Below are 23288 nucleotides of genomic sequence, written 5' to 3'. Positions count from 1 at the left end.
TTTTAAAATGTGAATTATTTGATTAAAATGGAGTCTATGGGAGATGGCCTTTCCGTAATTCTGAACTTTCTGGATAATGACTTTCCGGAAAAGGGGCCGATACCTGTACTAATCTATTTATATATTTAATTCTGAAGAGGATTTGGCACTCCCTCCCCTATTATTTTTTCAAACTATATTAATCTTATCCTTTGTCCATTTTACCTGATCCTGCCTTTTCTACTCCTTGGTCCTTTGGTTACATGAGACATAAGAAAGGTCCTCTGCGTTTTCTGATCTCTTTCCTTAGCAGAGCAACATCACAAAAGGTGTCTGTTTTACATCAGAGCATATTATCCTTGACTGCACATTAGGAAGAACTGACCAGCAGATCCTATAAAGTGAAGTAATTCACAAGGCTGGCATACACCTTTCCTTTGGGAAACTCCATAATTCCATAGGCCTTGATTCTACCAGATAAACTTTCATTCTCCTGCTATTATATGTACAGGCAGCGCTACAGGAATCAAATGAACTTCTGAACTCTTCTTTTTTTTTACATATGTATAAAAATGTATACACAACTATATGGAATACCATTTTTACCACGATACAAGGTGAAACCTTTACTTCAGGCAGTACATTGCCAAGGCTGGCCACTTTGATATTAGTAATTTTCCTTTAAAAAATCTATATCACTTAAGCAGTATGAGTCAATTTTTCTGTAGACAATACTGTGACCTGAATGCCTTATTATATTGACATATATATTTATCCTTGATAAAGGTCCCAATATGGGACAGAAATGTTGGAATCATAATGAGATGGTGGAATAAAGAAATTTGTTTTTTTTTATATGAGGTGTTGGACAATATATTTCATATAATTCCCCATGCACCTGAACTTTAAGGCAGGTCGGCCGGGTTCGGGCCAACCTCGGCACATCACTTGCAGGTCACCAGCGGGTTCGGGTTGAGCTCTTACGCTTGCCCTCCCCACCCACGGCTTAACACTGCAAGCTGCCTCTTCCGGCTTCTGAATTTATAAGCATGCTGCCCCCCTCCACGCACCTTTTGTCACATCAGTGCAGGCGCGGGGACAAAAGCCAGGTAGAGTAGGGCTCGGATTGGGAGCGGTCGGGTTCAGTTCCAATTTTTCTCGACCAGCACATCACTAATAGTAGAATTACAGTCGAAATGCAAGGCATATCTTCACTTCAAAGAAAAAATGACTGTTTGTGCTGTATCTTGCTGATGGCTAGTCTACTATTTCCACAGTGCATGTGGCAGATAAGATATCAGACTAGCTTATAGACTTGTCACCCCCAGTGGAGTAGAGGGGGATGGGCCAAGGCACTGATAATTGTTGACAGACATGGGTGTCCAGTCACTCCTGAAAAAAGTACTATGTATTAGCAGGTCAGAAATTTTTCAACCTGAGCCCGACCCTAACTGGAAACTTCCCAACCTGTACTTATCCCAGTTCGAGGTCCACTTCTTTTTTTAAGACCCGCACCGAACCAGATATCCTTCTAATGACTCATATATGGATGGGCTCAGGCACCATAGAGAAGGGGTCAGCACTATTAAATCACCCAGCTTGTAGTCTGACCCGCCATCTGCCAAACCTGCACATGGGGTTCACCATCTTGGTCCAAACCCGCGACCCAACCTGCAGGTCAAGTGGGCTTTAAGTACACTCTGCATCACTACAGTAATTACATCTTGGGAAAAAAATTAAATGCATCTAAGCTTACTATTTTTGTTAATAGTTTTGTTTGAAGCTCAAAGATAAAAAGAAACTAAAGCTCCAGGTAAACTCCTCTCCTTGAAATGTACTCAATGCTTTTTTATTTATATATGTTTTTATATGCAGAATTAAATACAATTATGTACTATGTAACATTTTAGCACCCAAAGAATGTAGATACGTGCTGTACACCAGATTTGACCATTGTAATGTTACTAGCCTTCAGAAAAGATAATATAAAACAAAAAGTTTCCTTTTCCTATTATAACATAGAAAAGTTTTCTTATATTGAAACCTCCTTAAGACATACACTTCCATGCACAAATTTGAAGGATATCCCCCACCTATATCGCAAATGTGTATATTTTGATTAGTAAATAGCAACAAAAGCACTGGCACTCAGAGCTGCAAACAGGACTAGCCCTTTAAAAAACCTTTATTGCAGAGGTGCGACGTTTCGGGGCAAAATGACCCCTTTATCAAGCATTTAATTTTGCCCCAAAACGTTGCACCTCCGCAATAAAGATTTTTAAAGGGCTAGTCCCGTTTGCAGCTCTGAGTGCCAGTGCTTTTGTTGCTATTTGGAATTTTTGGGAGGGTGCCGATCCCCCCAGCAGTGTGCACCGAGCGCTGAATTATTTTGTAGAGTTAAGGGTGTGCGAGGAAGATCTTTTTGTTTGTTTACGAGTATATTTTGTTTAGTCACACTAGCCACATAATGGGGCAGATTTATCAAAACGTAAGTTTAGAGCTTAATACATAAAACCTCACCCACATCCTATTCGTTCCTATGGGGTTTTTAGAAGTGTATTTATCAATGGGTGAAAGTTAGAACTCACCTTTTGATAAATACACTTCTAAAAATCCCATAGGAATGATAAGAATGTAGGTGCATTTTTATGTATTAAGCGCTAAACTCACATTTGTATGCGCCCCATAGTGTTTATTTGTAAGCATGCACCTCTTTGACCACAAACTTTACGAAACACGATTGAAAGAAAACTTTTGAGCGCAAAATAGATCTATTGCTGCCAGGCTCCTCATAAACTCAGTTTATTTACACGTTACCATCATAAAACAGAGCAATAAAAGTGCCCATAATTACGGTAAGAAAATGTACACACATCAAACTCTGGTAACTAAACTTCTGCCAATCCAACTTAACCACTCCCAGGACCGAGCGACTCCGCTATGCAGGGGTTATTATAGTTCAAACACGTGCTGCAACTAAACTAACACTGACGTTTCCGCCGCTCCCTGTCATTCTCCGCCTTCGGTCTTTCCTGATTGGCTTACTGATCCCTTTCCACTGCGCTGCCTGGCAGTGACGCTTCACTAAGCCATTGGCTGTCCGGGTTCTGGCTAGTTCCGGTTTCGGAGGAGCTAGGAGCGGCAGCTGACAGAAGCTAGAGGTGTAGTGACAGGGGTGTGTTGCTAGTGCGTGAGAGCGCTGATAGGGGGGAGTGAGTACAGCACAGAGGGCGCTTGAGGAGTTACGAGAGAACAGGAAACAAGCAGGAGCTCCCGGGTACCAAAGGGAGAGGCCAAGCATGCCGCGTTTCGGTGCAGGGGGAATCTCAAGCGGACTTAACCATAAACCTGTTATGAATGGAGTACAGCGCTGGGAGAATGGGGCACTGAAAAACGGAATGATGTCAGAGGAGAAGGTAAAAGAAAGCTGCTTGTACTTGGGGGATGTGGGGCGACTGGGCGGGACTTAAGTTCACTATCATTAAGTCGGGAGCAGTTTGTATGGGTTTTTATTTTTAAAGTCACTGTGTAAGGAACAATTACTGTACTTATTTTAAAACCATTAAAAGCTGTGCATCGATTTTATTGCTTTTTTTTTTTTAAAACCAGGATACTCCAGGAGTTATGCCTAAGGAATGGTATCTAGTGAAAAAAAGCATTGTACGTTTTGGAACTAACTTATTTACAGGACTCTCTTTATGTTTTGAGTACACAAATGAGGGTTCTGTCTCCTTAGACATGCTGTACAGTGTGGCAACTCCTGTTCGTTATTATTAGCTCCATGTCAAGAAGCATAAAGGTTTAAATAAAAATGTAAAGGCTGCTTGAGTTCTCAAATTGGAACTATACCACTTTATATAAACGTTAAATCTATTAAGTAAGCCAGAATGGTTACCAAGGAGGCACTATTCTCTACGAAGTAGGAAAAATAATGAAAAGGTGATTTCAGGCAAGCCTACATCAGATGTTGTCAGATATTACACACATGCAATTTGTGTGTGAAAGCACTGGACATTTAAATAATGGAAACTACCCAACATAGTAATGTAATGGGAGCTTTTTGTGAGAATGTCAGGTTGTTATTATTTACTGATCACCACCTCAAGATCTACTGACAGATGCTGACAGACTTTTGGCATTTCCCTGGGCTAGAACATGCAAACATTTCTTTAAAATGGCACATGCTTCTGGATGCTCCAGAGAGTGAATGAACTTGTGAATGGTTTTATACAAGGGTATGGCATGGCAATGTACCAGTCAGTCTGTATGAATCAGAGATATCTTTAGCCACATCCACTGAAGTGCACTTGTGAGCATTGCTTAATGGTACAAAGAACCATTGCATTTTAACCCAGCAAAACAAAGCAAAATAAATCATAGAATTTTTAAAAAAAATGATTGAGTGTACTCTGCTGACAGACACATGATCAGATCCCACTGAATATTTTGTTAGATGTCATGTGAACAAAGCCTAAATGCACATGAGAGCAGTAAATCCTCATTAGTAGCACACTGAGAGCTGCTGACTACAACTCCCATGGTTCTAGGAATTGTAGTTTAATAACAGTAGCCTCCACAATTTGTACGTCAATTACCTAAGGAAATTAATGCCCTGCACTTAACTTAATAAAGACTGTTCTCATCCATTCTTCTGTACAAGCACCACTATATAGTATTGCCATAACAGACAGTTATGTTTTGACCTCTCCACTGACATCTACCTATGATTTTTTGGATAATTTATTTTATCTGCCTGTTATGAACTACATTTCTGTACATCTAATGGGGACTGTTAGGATTTTCCTTGAGAAAACTGAAGGACTGAATTTGCTATGCTTGACCTATAAGGGACAGTCTGGAACAGTGCAAGAATTACAAAAGCCTGTTTATTATCTTACCCCCTACGAGTCATCCCATCTGTACTATTGGGAACCTCTAAACTTTTCTATCTTCTAACATGCAGATTAGCACAGTAGGTTTGGAGTGCACCATCTCATGCTGCTTTAGCTCTTATTTTATGTGATCTGGACCTTGCTTCAACTGCGCATTCTTGGTGTCAGTCACCTTGAAGAAGACTGAAGTGGTGCAATATGAAGTCCATCAACCCTGCTGAATTACTCTGCTTTTCAGAACAAGGTGCAGCAAACAGAGATTTTTAGGGGGTCCCTAACGTTGTGGTGTGAGTGGGGGGGAGCTAGAGCTGTGGAGGGGCACCAAAGTATTACACAAGCCTTAGTTCTCCTTTAACTGCAGGCTGATTTTTGTCAGTGATAGGAAACATTTTTAATATACCCACTTATTGTACAGCCCTGCAGAATATGTTGGCGCTTTTTAAATAAATGTTAATAATAATAATATATCTTGGATGTGCTTTCTTCCTGTGTAATCCTGCTAAAAACATAACCAGTGTCATGTTGTGTAGGTTACCTCAGGTCCTTTTCTTCTGGGCCTTTTGTGCTGTGTTTATGTAGATGTAGCAGCATTTCTTATCTGTGTGAGCAGAGTGTGTACAATATGGAGACACATGAAAAACTTACACATAAACAACACATGTGCTTTATCTGTATATTTAAAAGTACAAGCATTGACCCCTCAGCTGCTCAGAAACACAGATGCACATCTAAAATAGCTGCCACAACTATTCGGTAAGTTATAGAAATCTATAATTGTGCTTATTGTTTTTTACTGTATTTATAGCATGTAAAATACACAGATTAGCGTTATCAGGAGAAGCCAGGCTAATTCGATCGTTTGGCCCTGGGGATATAGGCCCTGGTATAGGCAAAGTCGGTCCGGGGACCACATCAACGAGCCCAATCCGAGCCCAGATCCGACTAGATCTTTAAACCTGCCCGATCGAGATCTTGCCGATTTCAGGCCCGTTGGTAGTGCCCATACATGGGTCGATTAGCTGCCGAATCGGTCTAAGGGACCTATATCGGCAGCTAAAATCTACCCTTATATGGGGACCTTAACACACAGACTGCAGCAACATTTTGCATGTGTAGCAGGAGTTCATACACTGTAATTCAGTCAGTAGCCATTGGTATAATATCTCTGTTTCTAGTTAGGCACCTTTCTTTAGTAAAAGTCTATGTTTGATCAGCATTTACTTCGAAGTAGAGAGTTGTTTTAAATAGTTTCTTGTTTCCTATAGGCTGATGTCCCATGGAGCTATTTAGTATGCCATCCTAGCAAGTTTGCATGCTGTCCTGATGTTCTTCAAATATTTTTTATAACAGTTGTCCAGTTTTACTGATTTTATATATATATATTATAGAAGCCGCACTCGCAGGACTTAGTGTGAAAAATAAAGTAAATTTATTGAAGCGTACAGCTAAGCTTAGCTGTACGCTTCAATAAATTTACTTCATTTTTTCACACTAAGTCCTGCGAGTGCGGCTTCTATTTCTTTCATGCATTATTTTCTTGATACTGCACCCAGGCAGAATAACACTTTATATAACGTGAGTGCCTGCTGCTATTGGACTATATATATATATATATATATATATATATATATATATATATATATATATATATATATACATATACATATAATATATATAATATATATGCTGCTATTGGATTTATATATATATATATATATATATATATATACAGTGGTGTGAAAAACTATTTGCCCCCTTCCTGATTTCTTATTCTTTTGCATGTTTGTCACACTTAAATGTTTCTGCTCATCAAAAACCGTTAACTATTAGTCAAAGATAACATAATTGAACACAAAATGCAGTTTTTAAATGAAGGTTTACGTTATTAAGGGAGAAAAAAAACTCCAAATCTACATGGCCCTGTGTGAAAAAGTGATTGCCCCCCTTGTTAAAAAATAACTTAACTGTGGTTTATCAATTTCAATTTTCAATTTCAATAACAATTTCTGTAGTCACCCCCAGGCCTGATTACTGCCACACCTGTTTCAATCAAGAAATCACTTAAATAGGAGCTACCTGACACAGAGAAGTAGACCAAAAGCACCTCAAAAGCTAGACATCATGCCAAGATCCAAAGAAATTCAGGAACAAATGAGAACAAAAGTAATTGAGATCTATCAGTCTGGTAAAGGTTATAAAGCCATTTCTAAAGCTTTGGGACTCCAGCGAACCACAGTGAGAGCCATTATCCACAAATGGCAAAAACATGGAACAGTGGTGAACCTTCCCAGGAGTGGCCGGCCGCCCAAAATTACCCCAAGAGCGCAGAGACAACTCATCCGAAGGCCACAAAAGACCCCAGGACAACATCTAAAGAACTGCAGGCCTCACTTGCCTCAATTAAGGTCAGTGTTCATGACTCCACCATAAGAAAGAGACTGGGCAAAAACGGCCTGCATGGCAGATTTCCAAGGCGCAAACCACTTTTAAGCAAAAAGAACATTATGGCTCGTCTCAATTTTGCTAAAAAACATCTCAATGATTGCCAAGACTTTTGGGAAAATACCTTGTGGACCGACGAGACAAAAGTTGAACTTTTTGGAAGGTGCGTGTCCCGTTACATCTGGCGTAAAAGTAACACAGCATTTCAGAAAAAGAACATCATACCAACAGTAAAATATGGTGGTGGTAGTGTGATGGTGTGGGGTTGTTTTGCTGCTTCAGGACCTGGAAGGCTTGCTGTGATAGATGGAACCATGAATTCTACCGTCTACCAAAAAATCCTGAAGGAGAATGTCCGGCCATCTGTTCGTCAACTCAAGCTGAAGCTGCAGCAGGACAATGACCCAAAACACACCAGCAAATCCACCTCTGAATGGCTGAAGAAAAACAAAATGAAGACTTTGGAGTGACCTAGTCAAAGTCCTGACCTGAATCCTATTGAGATGTTGTGGCATGACCTTAAAAAGGCGGTTCATGCTAGAAAACCCTCAAATAAAGCTGAATTACAACAATTCTGCAAAGATGAGTGGGCCAAAATTCCTCCAGAGCGCTGTAAAAGACTCGTTGCAAGTTATCGCAAACGCTTGATTGCAGTTATTGCTGCTAAGGGTGGCCCAACCAGTTATTAGGTTCAGGGGGCAATTACTTTTTCACACAGGGCCATGTAGGTTTGGATTTTTTTTCTCCCTAAATAATAAAAACCCTCATTTAAAAACTGCATTTTGTGTTTACTTGTGTTATCTTTGACTAATAGTTAAATGTGTTTGATGATCAGAAACATTTTGTGTGACAAACAAGCAAAAGAATAAGAAATCAGGAAGGGGGCAAATAGTTTTTCACACCACTGTATATATATATATATATATATATATATATATATATATATATATATATATATATATATATATATATAAGAAGAACAAGCAAACTAAGTCACATCAATATCTTCTTTTATTCACCGCAGATCCAACGTTTCGTTGGTAAATCAAGGACCTTGATTGTCCTTTTTATACATGATTTGACCTAGCACCCGCTTATTGCACTGGTTTAATAATTTACAACCTGTGTTGATTCCAATTCCCATTACAGTGCCCTTATTCTTTCTTAGAGGTTTCTGATTTCCTCTTAATTAGAGCAAATATATAGAGAATTAACATCAACAGAAAGAAACAAAGGCACGCTCCACTTCAGTGCACAAATTAATTCTCAATTAATCTCTAATTGCACAAATTAATTAATTCTCAATCATTTACTAAGAAAGGGGTTTATATTGTGATTGTATATGGGGAATTACGAGGTCATGAGAAAACAGTCAATTTAGAAACCTGATATATTATAGACATTTGACTTACAGTGTATAGTTTAAAAGGCAGCTAGATATTTTTCCATTTTTTCTACTCTATTCTCTTGTTGCAGATTATCTGTCTAAAAGCATACAACCAAACCTATTATATTATATCACGGCAGACTGGCTGCAATCTGGTGGGACTACAGTTCAGTGTACACACAGACTTCAGTGGTACCCACATGGCAGAAAGGGTCAGTTAGTTTAGTCAGAAAGAGAAACTTTCAGAAGCAATGCTACAGTTTATATCTGCTACAAACACACATCATACAGGGTAACAGAAAATTATATGTATAGAAAGCTCCTTCAGTTTTGGTGTTACTGGTCCAGATTTAGGAAGGGAGTTTGTATATTTTACGTTGTATGGCACTTTATACGCTAACATAAATAGACTTTTTTCTTGCTCAGGCACAACTTTCATATTAGTTTGTGCTCAGCAATTAGCTCTGGAACGAAGAGGATTTAAGGCAAATTACATCCTGCACCTTCTGGTCTGGGTGGGTCTCGTGAAACTAGATAGAAAAGGGAGGGGCAGCCTGGGACAAAGCTCTGAAAGACATTTACTGTCCTGCCATTTGATTAACCTGTATTAGCTCAATTATTAATGCATGGTATCACCAAAATGCAAATCTTTTAGCAAAACTGCTAACCTTACTCTAAAGAGTGTATAGTTTATCAGAAACACAAACACACTTTGTTTTTACCAGATGTTTCCTTTTTTATTCTTACTGTGTTAGGTACTTGATAAGGGCACTTTGTGTGTGTGTGTGTGTGTGTGTGTTTTCCTTTGTTAGCCATCATCTGAGCCCCAGTTAAAGGGATTCTGTCATGATTTTTATGGTGTACTTTTTATTTTTAAATTACACTGTTTACAAATAATTCACTCTACCATTTAAAATTTTATTCTTGAACAAACAGATGTATTTTTTTTAGTTGTAATGTTGGTGTGTAGGCAGCCATCTCAGTGCATTGTGCCTGATTCTGAGCTTTCAGAAGGAGCCAGCGCGACACATTAGAACTGCTTTCAGATAACCTATTGTTTCTCCCACTTCCATGTAACTGGAAGAGTGCGAAGCCGGACTTGGATTTCCTACAGTTGAGTGCTTTTCTGATATCTACTGAGGGCTGCTATCTTGCTCCCTTCCCATTGTTTTGCTGATTGGGGGGGGGGGGGGGGGGGTGTGACAATACTTCAACTTGCAGCACAGCAGTAAAGTGTGCCTGAAGTTTATCAGAACACAGGCCACATATCTGTTGCACCCTGGAAAATGAAGAACATAGCTAGCCCCATATGAGCAGAGACATATTGTAGGGAACAGTAGCTAACAATGTCATCCCTAAAAGGCAGCACAATACTGTTATTCTATGTCGCTGAACAGTTGGTCTAGGGAACATATGACTAACCACGGGCTCCAAATCTTATGAAATTTTTTGGAACACCTCGCTTGGTGTGCATCTTGCATTATTATCTGCCATGAGAGGAAACTGGATTTCTCCAGTTTTATGTAATTAGCTTTTTGGCTAGAAGCAATGCCTCCTGAAGGAAGCAAGTTTGGTACTGGTTGAGATGAAGATCCTGCATTACAGCCAGAATACACATTTTGGGTGTTCTGTTGATTGTGGTCTGCAGGACCATATCAAGAGTCTCCAATATTTTCAGCCGGTATGGGGTAATCTTACCACAGCTCTGCATCATATGTAGAAAGGTACCTTTTTCTAGCGTGCATCTAATACATACATCTGATGTTTTTGCATTGATCAGATGTCTAACGGTGGTTTAGAATGCTCTATGAAAAATGTATGTTTGAATCAGTCGCAATCTGTAGTTTGGGGATACTAGTTGAGGTGCTTCTGAATCCTCTTCCCACTCCTCATCCAAGACCGTACCTAGATCAGTTTCCCATTTATTCCTAAGCATCTCCATTGGATTGCCATGAACATCTTGTTGTAATCTGCTATACAACATGGTAATGAGGCCTTTAGTATAGCCTCTATTAATGTTAAGAGGGGATGTGTAGAAACATTCAGGGTATAACATCTATGAGTAGCCTTGAGAGCTCTGACCTATGGCAATTCAACCATGGACTCTGTGGAAGGTGGAATTGTTATTTTATTTGGACAAACGAGAGAGGTTTCCTGTCTTATTACTCAACTCTCAGGGCAACAATGACATAAACTTTGAGATAAGTTTGGTAGAGACAGGACATGCGTAATGGATTGTAGTGAGCAGGGGAGAGAGCAGAACTTGTGAAGATGGGTGCTGCAGTTTCCCCAAAATCTAAGTTATGGGTTTAGTATCTAAACCAGTCGATTGGACCCTAAGAGAGTGCAAAATCTTATAATGTGATCTTTCCACCCAAGTGGTCAAATGCCCCAACTGAGCTGCTAAATAGTACAGATATATATCCGTTTTTCCGATTTCAGCCTAGATTGAGCCCAATTTAGCAGGTGACAGATGTTGGAGTGGTTATATTTACTTTGATAACAGCCTTGGGGGCAAAGTACAGCAGTTTGACCATATTTATGCATTTTGAGCCAAAGCCAAATTTAGTGTTCCACAATTAATACTATTCTACTGTATCAAATGCCTTGGCAACAATGGTCCTCTGTCCCAGGTTGTCATGTGATAGAGTAAGGTTGGCAAACAATTTACAAATATTTAGGGCTGTGGATTTCTCCACGCATAAAACCGGTTTGATCGTCATAGGTCAACTGGTGTTTGATCATGTCTAGTCTTAGGGTCTGTGAATATTTGGAGAAAAGACCTTTAGATATAAAAACCATATCTATGCGTGATAAGACCATATGCGAGGTGGAAAAACAAGAGTATCCTTTTTGGGAGGGATGTTGCCACACCTTCACTAGTGAAATATCTGACATCCAGACTAACAAGTTTGAGGAGCATGTAGTTGTGGTGCTACCCGTTCCCTTTATTCTATCAAATTGCACATTTAAACCAGTGTTGAAATCCCCCCCACATATAATTTGAACATGTGGGAAATTTGCAATGTAGTTTTTAAAGTGGACAATGGACAATATTTGCGAGAATAGTTTCATTAGAATGTAACATACAATGTAAAAAGGTATTAGAGTTATTTCCACTTGGGGTCAGAACGTAGTGAGAGAAGCTTAAAATGAACAGTTGTTTTTTTTTTACCAAAGTAGATACTCCTCCAGTGTATGTAGAGGAATGACCAGCCCACCCAGGGTCATCTAAGGACACAATTTTGCTATCTGTAAGGTGGGTCTGTTGTAGCAATTTAATTTCTGACCCAGATTTTTTAGTATGGTCTAGTACTAGCTTACTTTTAATCCGGTCATACATACACCACATACATTCCAAGACAGTAAAGAAAATTTTATGTTTGCAGACATTTTATAGGTTGTGGGGAAATGAATTGCTTGATTTATGCGGTACAGGCCACATGGGCTGACCTGGGGCACATCTTAACAGGTTTGACCACTCAAAGCTGTACATGACAGCAGAGAAAGATGCTCAGCAGCCATGAAAGATTATAGTAAATGTGAGCAGTAGAAAACAAAAACATATAATATGGTATGAAGCCACCAGATGGAAAATGTTGTGGCACCTTTATAGTCACAGTAGTGGAGGAAAGTTGACTGTACCTAGGAACAATAGGATCAGTGCTTAGCATCAATATAGTTGTTGTTTGCAGGGTTTATAGAGATAGAAAAATAAGTTTTCCCCCCTGTGTATTATTGTAGATCCGCCCTCTCAAAATGTGCATATCGAGGGATGCTGTGATTATGGGTTTACTCCATAATGACCCTCTACACACTAGTTGAGGAAAATCATGTTGGGAGATAGGAGCTACAGAGCTATATTGTCTAACCATGTAGATGCTTCTTGTGGGGAGATAAAGTGAGTATTGCTATTCGAATGAATTCTCAGCAGGGTACAGCATAGCATAGTCAATCATTTTATCCCTTAAATGCTTTTAAACATCCTAAAAACATGATCTTTGTCATTGAATTTCCAAGAAGAAATCCGGATACAGAGACAATTTGGAATTCTAAAAGAACAGATGTGCCTTGTTCCTTGCATCCTCAGCAGAAAGTCCCGGTCCATGAAGTTATGCTGTCAAAGGTGTGCCTGGTATAGGAAGGCACATTGTAATACGATGGGCATGTTTAGTAGTAAAGGCAGTAGAGAGTAAAGTGTCCCTAAGCCAATGTTCGAGACATTTCTCCAGATACACTCCCTCCGTCTTTTCAGGAAAGGTCATGATGCGTTTCACTGCTTTCACTGTGCACTCACATAGCTTCTGGATATCTTGCTTAAGAATACAGAACTCTACCTTAAGTTCACCTGTCTTAGCAGTTATTAAAGTAGGGCAGGGTTCTCTGGACACCTTTATCTCTGCTAGAAATCTTCCAGTGTGGGTTCAGGTAGTGGCCGGCTGTAAAGCAGAGAGAAGTCAGTTGATGGAGGTGCGACGCCATCTTTAATGGGCCTCTCTTCACAGGCAAATTTTTCAAGTCGTGCCTCTGCCTCGGTTGTCCTATTGTGGAACTTTCTTGGGCTCATTTTGCTGCACTGAGGTAGAGAAATCCAGGGGAACCCTGTATGGTCCGTAGCTAGAGGAATAGAGGTACCTTTTAGGAAAGATTAGAGCTGACCAGCGGAGCTACTTGCAAAAGTGAGTACTCATATCGAGTCGGTAACCACGCCCTAAAATTTAAACATTAAATATAAAAAAAAATCTGTTTGCAGTTTTGAAAAACTGATTTCAATGCAGGATTCTGCTGGAGAAAGCTCTATTTACTGATGCAGTTAAAAAAAAAAAAACATGTTTTCCCTTGACAGTATAGGTGGCCATACACGCACCGATATTATCGTACGAAACCTCGTTTCGTACGATAATCGGTGCGTGTATGGCATGTCAGCGAGCCGACCGATATCGCAGGAAGCTGCTGAAATCGGTCGGCTCGCCGATCGGCCAAGTTAGAAAATTTTGATCGGGCGCCATAGGAGGCGCCTGACCAAAATTCTCCCTTCAGAGCTGAATCGGCAGAAGGAGGTAGAAATCCTATTGTTTCTACCTCCTTACCTGCCGATTCAGCCCTGAATGGTGTGTGGCGGATCTGACGATGTTTCGTGCGACCGACGGTCGTACGAAACATCGTGAGATCGCCACGTGTATGGCCAGCTTATTCCTTTAAGATAGGTCTGTTAATTAGCTGGCCTCTGCTGCATTCAGCAGTCAGAAAACCTAGTGCAGAGAATAGTAAATTTCTAATGTTTTCAGTAGAAAATACATACAGACTGTAAACCTTATAACATGTTTAATGAATGCATACTGGAAGGTTGCATAGAATAGTCTTTTCATTTGGTATACATTAATTTTTTTTTGTTTGTTTACATCTCTGGAAAACAAAATGATAGGCCCTTATCCTAAGTAATAATAAAGATATGTCAATCCCAAAACAATTGTTTATGCTAGTAATTTAGTTGTGTAATTGTAGACCAGCAGTGCCTCTACTCCAGCACAGACAGATGCAAACTTGATTTTGCAAATGGGCAATACTGATTGGCTAAATAGGCTTCAGTTAACAGGTCCAAAATAAGTTGTTAAAGTACAGGTAACATTGCAGATCTGTAACAGAAATAGAGGTTTGATTTGAACCCTGTGTGGTGTGTATGGAGATGTGAAACATGAACCCAGTATCCATGAGATTAAAACAAAAGCTTCCTTTTCACACAGTAAGTTTGTGTGGCTATAGTGTGTCTGTTACTATGGCATGCAAAGCTACAATAAGCATTTGTGTGAGCTCTCTGTCAGCTATGTAAAAAAGGAAAGAGAGGTAGTCCCTGGAATGAACCTCTCATGCAACATGTATTCTGCATAGTGTCCGTTGCTGTTTATCTGTATTAACTGTTAGTGCTGTTAGTGCATCATGCTCCTATTGTGTTTTTTATTTGCTCTTAAGCACCTTCAGCATAAGAGCCCCATACAACTTAAACCTTTTAAAAGGTTAAAGCTGGCCACACACGTGGCGATTTTCGATCGGTTTCACGAAAGATCATTTCAATCCTCCGCTGACGTTCAGGGCTGAATCATCAGATATGGAGGTAGAAACAATAGGATTTCTACCTCCTTCTGCTGATTTAGCCCTGAACATAGATTTTGCTCAAAATCTTTTAACGCATCCGATCGGCGAGTCGTACGATATCTGCAGCCTTCTGCGATATCGGTTGCCTCAACGAGTTGCCATACACGCACCGAATATCGTACAAAACTTTGTATTATCGGTGCGTGTATGGCCAGTGGGTTGATTTTATAATGTACACAGTCAGACTAGTCTGTATTGAATAGTCTTGCACAGAGGACTGTGGAACCCATTGGCTGATTGGTACCAAAACACTAATGCATATTTAAAACACTTCAGTAACCCCCACCAACGGCACTAAACTAAACAAGGCAAATGCTTGATTAAGCAAATGTGGAAGAGGCACTGATTGGCTGCTCTGTTTCATTTGTTAGTAATAGAAGGGGCATATTGTGTGATAAACAATATTGTGCCAGCGAATTGTGCTCATTTAAATATAGAAGGAATGTTCTTTGAAAAGTAATGTTTATTGAAAATTTTTCCAAAAATCCCACTGTCCCGCCCTCAGCCCCACTTCCTGCTGCCTCTTTTCCCAGGCTTCAAAGGGGAACCATCAGCACTCGGCACACTGCACTAGGACTTTGCTTGTGTCACTGCAGGGCTTTGTTTGGCTTCCCACCTCCTACTGTGCTTCTGGCAAAGACTGCTAGGACATACCTGTTGACTATTTGAAACACAGACAGGGACCATAGCAGATCTATAAGGAGCTCCAATAAAGGGGACAGATAGTATTAATTTTTAGCCCATAATGAAACCAACACTATATTTTATTTGTAATTGCCTACAAGAATAGTGTTTTTATCATTTATACTATATGTTTCTTTTAAGGCCTGTATATTTTAGGGCTCATGATGGCGGAGAAATTAGTTGCCTGCGATAAATCTACCACAGTCGACTAATCTCCCCGAAATGCCTTTCCATTGGCAACAAAATGAATTGACGATGGAAAGGCATACATGTCAATTCATGGTACTCCAACAGTAACTTATAATTCGGAACTTTCTGAATAATGGGTTTCCAGATAAGGGGTCCGATACCTGTAAATGTAATGTGTAAATGTACCAGCCAAAAGGTTCAAAACCTTTGTATAGTAGCGATCAATACCTTCAAAGTTGTCCACAGCAGTTCCCTGTTCAAGGCATAGTGGGAATTGGAGTGTTGGCTAAAGATGAGATATTTTGTGACACAGTAGTCAGGTAAACTTAGAACACAATAGAAAATTACTATTTTGCAGAATCTGGCAGCACTGCAGCTTTGGATAGACATATGTGCTCAGCTAAACGCCTTTGCTATGTATTGTGGAATATGTTGGTGCTTTATACATATGTGGTAATATTGATAATAATACACTGTGTTCTCTGCTAGAAATGCAACTAATTAACATGAGATATCATGGATCGACTGCTTAGCATTTCAAAATACCAGTACAGTAGTGCACCGATTCCTTGCAGAATTAATATTTTTCAAATTTTAGACTGTGCTCCTACAAAAGAATTGTCAAAGGTGAAAAAATTTAAAGTACAGCTAAAGCAAATTGAATTTGATGAGGTCTCCAAAGACTAGTAATTTCCTGCCCCTCCTATCCTGGTCAGTTTAGAGACACATGTTGCTTTGCTGCACCACCGATACTGTAACAGCCAGCCAAGAATATATGTCAGTGGTTCATGATCCTTTTTAAATAGTGGGTGCTTGATTGCTGTGCTCTATAAGTTAGGTCAGTGGCGGACTGTGTGATTTTTAGTATTTTGTTACCCAAGTGTTTTCTCACTGTGTGGAAGGGTGACAAAAAGCTAGAAATTGCCTAATTTAGGTAAATAGGCATTGCCCCTATGTCCAAGTTTTTTGAGTGATTTACTCCTGTCAGTAGACGGTTCTCAGTACATAATAGCAATAATATCAGTGCAATTTTAGTTTAATGTCCCTCCACAAGTCTCTGCTACAGTGCGCGGATAAACTCCCCAAAAAGCCTTTCCTCCAGCAGCAAAAGGGAATCACTGGTGGTAAAGGCCTCCTGCAGGCAACTTTGAAAAACCGCAACAATGCGTTGGCCTTTCCACTGGCGAGACCAGTGGAACCTTGTTTCGTACGATATTCGGTGTGTGTATGGTGGCTTGAAGAGGCGACTGATACTGCAAAAGGCTGCGGATATCGGTTGCCTTGACGATCGGCCAGGTTAAAAGATTTTGATTGTGGCGCCCCAGCAAAATCTACGTTTAGGGCTGAATCAGCAGGCGGAGGTAGAATTATTTCTATTGTTTCTACCTCTATATCTGATGATTCAGCCCTGAACGTCAGTGAAGGGTGGGAACAATCTTGCTATGTGTATGGCCACCTTAAGTTTTATCATGTATTTACATTACAGCTGGTCAAAGAAACTGTTTTATAGAAGAATACAAATACAAATTGGTAATGCTCGCCTATAACAACCGCTTGTTGTAGCGTCGGGTGCTGAGCCCACTGCCAAGTACCTATTATAACTTTGCAATACAACACGCTGCAGCACTCTGAATAAAGTGAAAAGGGTATTTATTGTACCAACAGAACAGGCAACGTTTCCGGCTTGAGAAAGGGCTGCAGCCCAAAATGTTGCCTGTTCTGTTGGCACAATAAACACCTTTTTCACTTTATTCAGAGTGCTGCAGCACGCTTTGTTTTGCAATGTTTTATAGAAGAATGACCTGTTTAAATGTGGTGATTCCTGTCTTTGTAAGCTATATGCAACACTGTACCTTTATTTATACTAATTACACCACTTACTAGTATATCCAGTTTGGCCTGATTGAGCGAAATTTATGGGGGAAGGTGGGTAAAAGCATTTCCATGACTAAATTCATATCATTTGAAACTTTCATCTCCTTAGGGGGCCCATACATGTAGCAATGGATATGACACAGTCAAATACTGCTTTCCTCCCTGTTGAGCAGTGTTTCTGACTGCCAATTGTAGGGTTTACCTGCTAGTCTCCAGAAAATGATCAATCAGCAGGGCAAGTTACTACCTGTAGAACTAATAAACTACACATCTTAAAGTTTTGCATGCTTGTGATATTTTTTTCCCCCCTTTTTTCAGCTCTCAAAAAGAGGTCACTGAACCTTACTTATCTTTTATTTAAGCCCTCTTATTCATTTTCCAGTATCTCATGCAAAGCACTTCTTGGATACTAGGGAAAGTTAAACCCTACTAACAAGATCAGTACTGAAATTCCAAAATAGAGAGCTATTAAACAAAAAGCTATAGAATTCAAAAGCCACAGCAAAGAAAAAATGAGAACATCTCTGTCAACACAGAAGCTAATTTAAAAGTGAACTACCCCTTTAATGGTTGGTTTGTTGCAAGCATTCCATCTTCCTTTTCATCATCTGACAGTTTTTACCATGAAAACAGGGTCGGACTAGGCTGGGGGGCCAGCACACCCCCTTTTTGGGGGGTGTGGGGCCCCTGGGGCAGTAGCCCCGGTGGACCTTGCACCCCCCCCCCACCCAGTCCAACCCTGCATGAAAATTCAATGTGTATATTTGCCCTAGTTGTGTAATTTAATTATTTTCCTTTGTTTCACAGGTCCATAATGGGGGTTTGTATAAAAGACCTTTTAATGAAGCATTTGAAGAGACCCCAATGTTAGTGGCTGTTCTCACTTACATGGGCTATGGTATCCTTACTCTGTTTGGGTACCTAAGAGATTTTCTCAGAACTTGGAAGATTGAGAAGTGTCACATTGCCACTGAAAGGGTTGAGCAGAAGGTGAGTGCTACCAAGATCAACAGTAATAAGCATTACTGTTTTTATAACTCACTTATTGTGCCAGATCTAGACATTTTAATTCAGCTAAATACCATATTCTGAGTGACATATTTTGGCCAATTCTAAACCAAAATTGATCTCTAATATGCTTATTTAAATAGTAACAAGCACATTGTGCAGCACACTACACATCAGTTAAGTGTGGTACTCTGAGGCAGGTCAAGCCCCCGGGTGCACTAGGCACCTCGGCCAGCAGCCCAATCCCCCCCACCCCCCGTTGTGTACGTGCATAATTGAACCAACACATGCATGTGCAATGACATTGGGTGGGGGAGTGCAGTTTGTCAAGCACCGGCAGCAGCAAAAGAGTGTGGATTAGAGGTAGGCAGAAGTGGTACCTGCCTAGGGCCCCCAAGGTTGCGTCCTAGGCAGGTGCCCCTAGTTCTGGTCCTGGTCCTTTTCTCTGTCCGGTGGAGAAAATGTCATGCATGGCATAGCCCTTAAAATCAACTAATTATTTTCTTTTAGCCAGAATCTTAAATCTTTGATAAACTCTAGTGGTTGCTCTTGGAATTACCGGCATCTGCACTATGCAGGGCATTACAATTACAAAGGCAAGCAATGAATGTGTTCCCTAAGAAAACTGTCACAGTAAGATCACCTGGTGTATCACAGGCCTCATTGCTAAAAACAGGTTCCCAAATTTAAATGGCTGTTTAATATTTCTTTTTTACCATCTAGGCACTGTATTTGTCAAATACAGGTCTGATGAAATGCATCAGTGAATCTCAGTGTGAGTGCAGCTGCAGTTACCCGTTCCTGCCTGCCTGTGTGGGGAGAATATATATTATAACAGTGGTCACTGGATTTAATGGATCTCACCATCACTAGCCAGTCTCTTTCCCTATATATCTGCCTCTCTGTTTATGCAGCCCCATAATCAGTTTTGCCCACTGGAATCCAATTATTAGGGCCTATATAGTGGTGAAACACAACTGGTCAAACTGGAGCTTCAATGTTTCCTCTGTTTTCTTCTTGGTTGTGTACACAAAAACATTATTTTCTTATTTCTAACTGTGTGTGCACTTTTAAAAAGATGGTGTGCGCAGTACACAATTATGTGTTTTCACACATAATTCTTTATGCACACCCCAATTTAGGGAGAAGACATGCGGAGCTACTCAGTAGCAGCTGCTTGTCCATGGCTACACAACACCAGAAAATACCCTGGCATAGACAATACTGAGAATTGCCTCTACTAAAACACACAGGGACAATTATCAGTAATTCTCAGCATTGTCTATTTTTGTAGCTGCTACAAGTAGCTCCATGTGCCTTCACCCTTAAGGTGGCCATACACATAGCAATGGTCGCATGAAAGATTGTTCCCACCCTCCACTGACATTCACGGCAGGATCATCAGATATGGAGGTAGAAACAAAATAGGGGGTGATTCAGCCCTGAACGTAGGTTTTGCTCGGGCGCCTTCAATGGCACCTGATCAAAATCTTAACCTGGCCGGTTGATAAGTCGACCGATATCCACTGCCTGTATTGCCTCTTCGAGAAGCCATACATTCACCGAATATCGTACAAAACAAGGTTTTGTCAATAATATCGGTGCGTGTATGGCCAGCTTTATTTTGTGCGATGGTCTCAAACAGTTTCACCCACTGAGTAACTTGAGGAATATAATTGGGCTGGAGGAATATAATCAGAGTTTTTTATTTAAGTTAATTTATGAAGGTTGACATCCCCTTTAAACAATTAATAAATACTAAATAATATTGTAGCAGGTGGTAGAAGTCTGATAACATGCAGACATTGTTGCTGAGTTTCATAGCTGATGCTGTGGACTATATGTGACTTTCTGAGGGGTGCATTGCAGGACTTTGTACCGCTATATCAAGACTTCGAGAATTTCTACACTAGAAATCTATACATGCGGATTAGGGATAACTGGAACAGGCCAGTTTGCAGTGTTCCGGGAGAGAGAATAGACGTCATGGAGCGCTTTACTGATGACTATAACTGGACCTTCAAGTAAGTTCTTCCTAAGGCTTTATATCAGCATGGTAAAAATTTAATTTACATTAATGTATCGACACAAGGCTGATTTTTTTGCCATATATCGACCAGGGAAGAGCTGCAGAATCGGTAGAAAGGACTCGAATTGGCAGCTTAAAGGGGAAGGAAAGGCTAAGTCACTTGGGGGTGCTAAAATGTTAAGCACCCCCAAGTGACTTGAATCACTTACCTCGTACCCCGGGCTGGTGCCCCTGTTAGGAGAAAACTGCACCAGCCCGGGGCACCTGGGGCGATGCGCTTCCTCCTTCCGCCTTCCTTTCCCCTAGACTCCGAGTCCGGCGCATGCGCAGTAGAGTGAAAAAGCCGACTTCTCTGTTAAAGTTCGGCTTTTCACTCTACTGCGCATGCGCGCGCAGCGAGAGAGGAAGGAGGAAGCGATCGCTGCTACCCCGGGCTGGTGCTGTTTTCTCCATACAGGGGCACCAGCCCGGGGTAGAAGGTAAGCGATCTAAGTCACTTGGGGGTGCCTAACATTTTGGCACCCCCAAGTGACTTAGCCTTTCCTTCTTCTTTAAATCTGCTCTTGTATGGCCACCTTTAGTACTAAAACTATTGTATTCTACGAGGCATATCTGATGCTTTTGCTATGTAAATATATGGTCTATTGGCCTAGCTTGGATTGGCTACACATCATCTTGTTTATAGAAACCATATTCAAGCCTCTGTGAAGCAAACATGCCATTTTAACCAGCCAAGAGTAACAATACATTATATTTATATGGATATTAAAAGTTTACACACTCCTGAAAAATGGCAGGTTTTTGTTTAATAAAAAAGTAAACTGAGATAAATCCTGTTACACCTTATGCCACCTTTATTGCAAAATTGGGATCTATGCAAAGAAGTTGAAAGCAAATCAGAAACATTTTAGTGAAAGAAGATAATGCAAACATTTTACAAAAACCTGATTACTATGAACACCCTTTAATAAACAAGGATGTGGCTGCATTCAGAATCAGCCAATCACATGTAGTCTCATCTCAAATAATAGTTAGTATGCTCCTGACATTAATTAAAGTGGCTCTGATTAATCATTAATTAAAGTGGCTCAGATAAAGTTTGCTTGTTCCTGTAGAATTATTCCTCTTGTTCTCAGACTCCAAAAGCCTTGGTCCACAAAGAACTTTGATATCTTTCAATAAGGAGATCCCTTTCAATCAGGACAGGTGACAGCGACTGTAGCAAGATCATGATGTCTCTCCTAGAATAATGAGAAGACAAGGACACAACTGGTCAGGGAGACCACCAAGAGTTCAGCAACTACAACATTAAAGGAGCTGTAGGATTTCTTGGCGAGTACTGGTTGTTCCCTACATGTGACAACAATCAGTCGTGTTCTTCATATGTCTTGGTTGTGGGGTAGGGTAGCAAGACTAAGCCTTTATTCAAAAAGAAAAGCATCCAAATTCGGCTAAACTTTGCAAAAGGGTATAACTAGTCTCCCTCATTCATGTGGAAAATGTGATATGGTCTAATGAGACCAAGGTTGAACCATTTGGCTATTATTTCAAAAGGTGTCTTTGGTTCCGAAATAACAGAGCACATCATCATGAGAACACCATACCCACAGTAATGCATAGTGGAGGCAGCATCATGCTTTGGAGTTGCTTTTCTTCAGCTGGAACTGGTGCTTCAGTCAAGGTGGATGAAATCACGAATAGCTGCAAGTTTGACTATTTTGTCACAAAACATTCAAGCATCTGCTAGGAAGCTGAAGATGAAGAGGAACTTCACCTTTAGGTATGACAACGATCCAAAACTACTGGCTTCACCAAAGGAGGATCAGTGTTCAGAAACGGCCCAGCCGGAGCCCAGAACTTAAAGGAGAACTAAAGCTTAACTAAAGAAAAAGGCTAGAAATGTACATTATGTTTTTGGCAGCAGTACCACCCCCAGGCAACCACAATCCATTAGCAGGAATGATCTGTGCCTTTAAAGATGCCCAAGTTGCTCCCCATCTTCTTTTCTGCTGATTCACTGCACATGCTCTGTACTGCTGTCAGTTACTGAGCTTAGGGACCCACTCACAATATACTGTATATATAGAATATAAATGTCACAATATAAGGCTGATTATTAATTAATTAGGGTTTGCATAACATGGCAGCACTGAAACCGGTGCAACTATCAGCCTTGTAGCATCAGCTTATATGACAGACAAACCTCATTATCTGCTTGATAATTTATGATGACCCCTAAACTCTGCTTCCCAACCGCTGCCCAGAGCACACTGAGAACATGCACTGTCCAGGACAGTTCTAACAGAATCCGAGATGAGGAGCTCCCGTGTCAACTGTAACGACAAATATATTATTGCTACTATAGAGATGCAGAAAGTTATGGCTAGTGCAGTCAGTTTAGCATATAAAATATTACATTTCTAGCCATATTTGTTTTTAGGGCTTAGTTCTCCATTAGTCCGATTGCAAATCTGTGGGGTGACTTGAAGAGAGCTGTGCTTCAACCGAGTATTTGTTTAGTGGGTGTGCACACTTTTGCAACCAGATTTTTGTGATGTCTTTGTATCGATTTTGCAATAAAGTTTTCGGTTTCTTTTTTTATTAAACAAAAAACTGCCATTTTGCAGGGGTTTGTAGACATTTTATATCC

The 23288-nt window shown here is 40.3% G+C and overlaps 1 protein-coding gene across 1 annotated transcript in view; it reads left to right on the top strand.

Annotated features, from left to right (window-relative positions):
* The first annotated feature begins 3057 nt into the window (after nucleotides 1–3057).
* The window catches only part of sptlc2 (serine palmitoyltransferase, long chain base subunit 2), a 40349-nt gene continuing 20118 nt past the window's right edge, over nucleotides 3058–23288 (top strand). Inside the window, exons 1-3 of the mRNA XM_002938869.5 lie at nucleotides 3058–3395; nucleotides 18409–18591; nucleotides 20479–20633. Of these exons, the coding sequence (XP_002938915.2) occupies nucleotides 3279–3395; nucleotides 18409–18591; nucleotides 20479–20633 (455 nt within the window). The 5' untranslated portion in view covers nucleotides 3058–3278. The remainder of the gene's footprint in view (nucleotides 3396–18408; nucleotides 18592–20478; nucleotides 20634–23288) is intronic.

The sequence above is a fragment of the Xenopus tropicalis genome, chromosome 8, assembly GCF_000004195.4.
Source record: "Xenopus tropicalis strain Nigerian chromosome 8, UCB_Xtro_10.0, whole genome shotgun sequence".
NCBI classification, from domain to species: domain Eukaryota; kingdom Metazoa; phylum Chordata; class Amphibia; order Anura; family Pipidae; genus Xenopus; species Xenopus tropicalis.
Note: the sequence above shows the minus strand (reverse complement) of the source record. Positions and strands in the feature narration are given on the sequence as shown.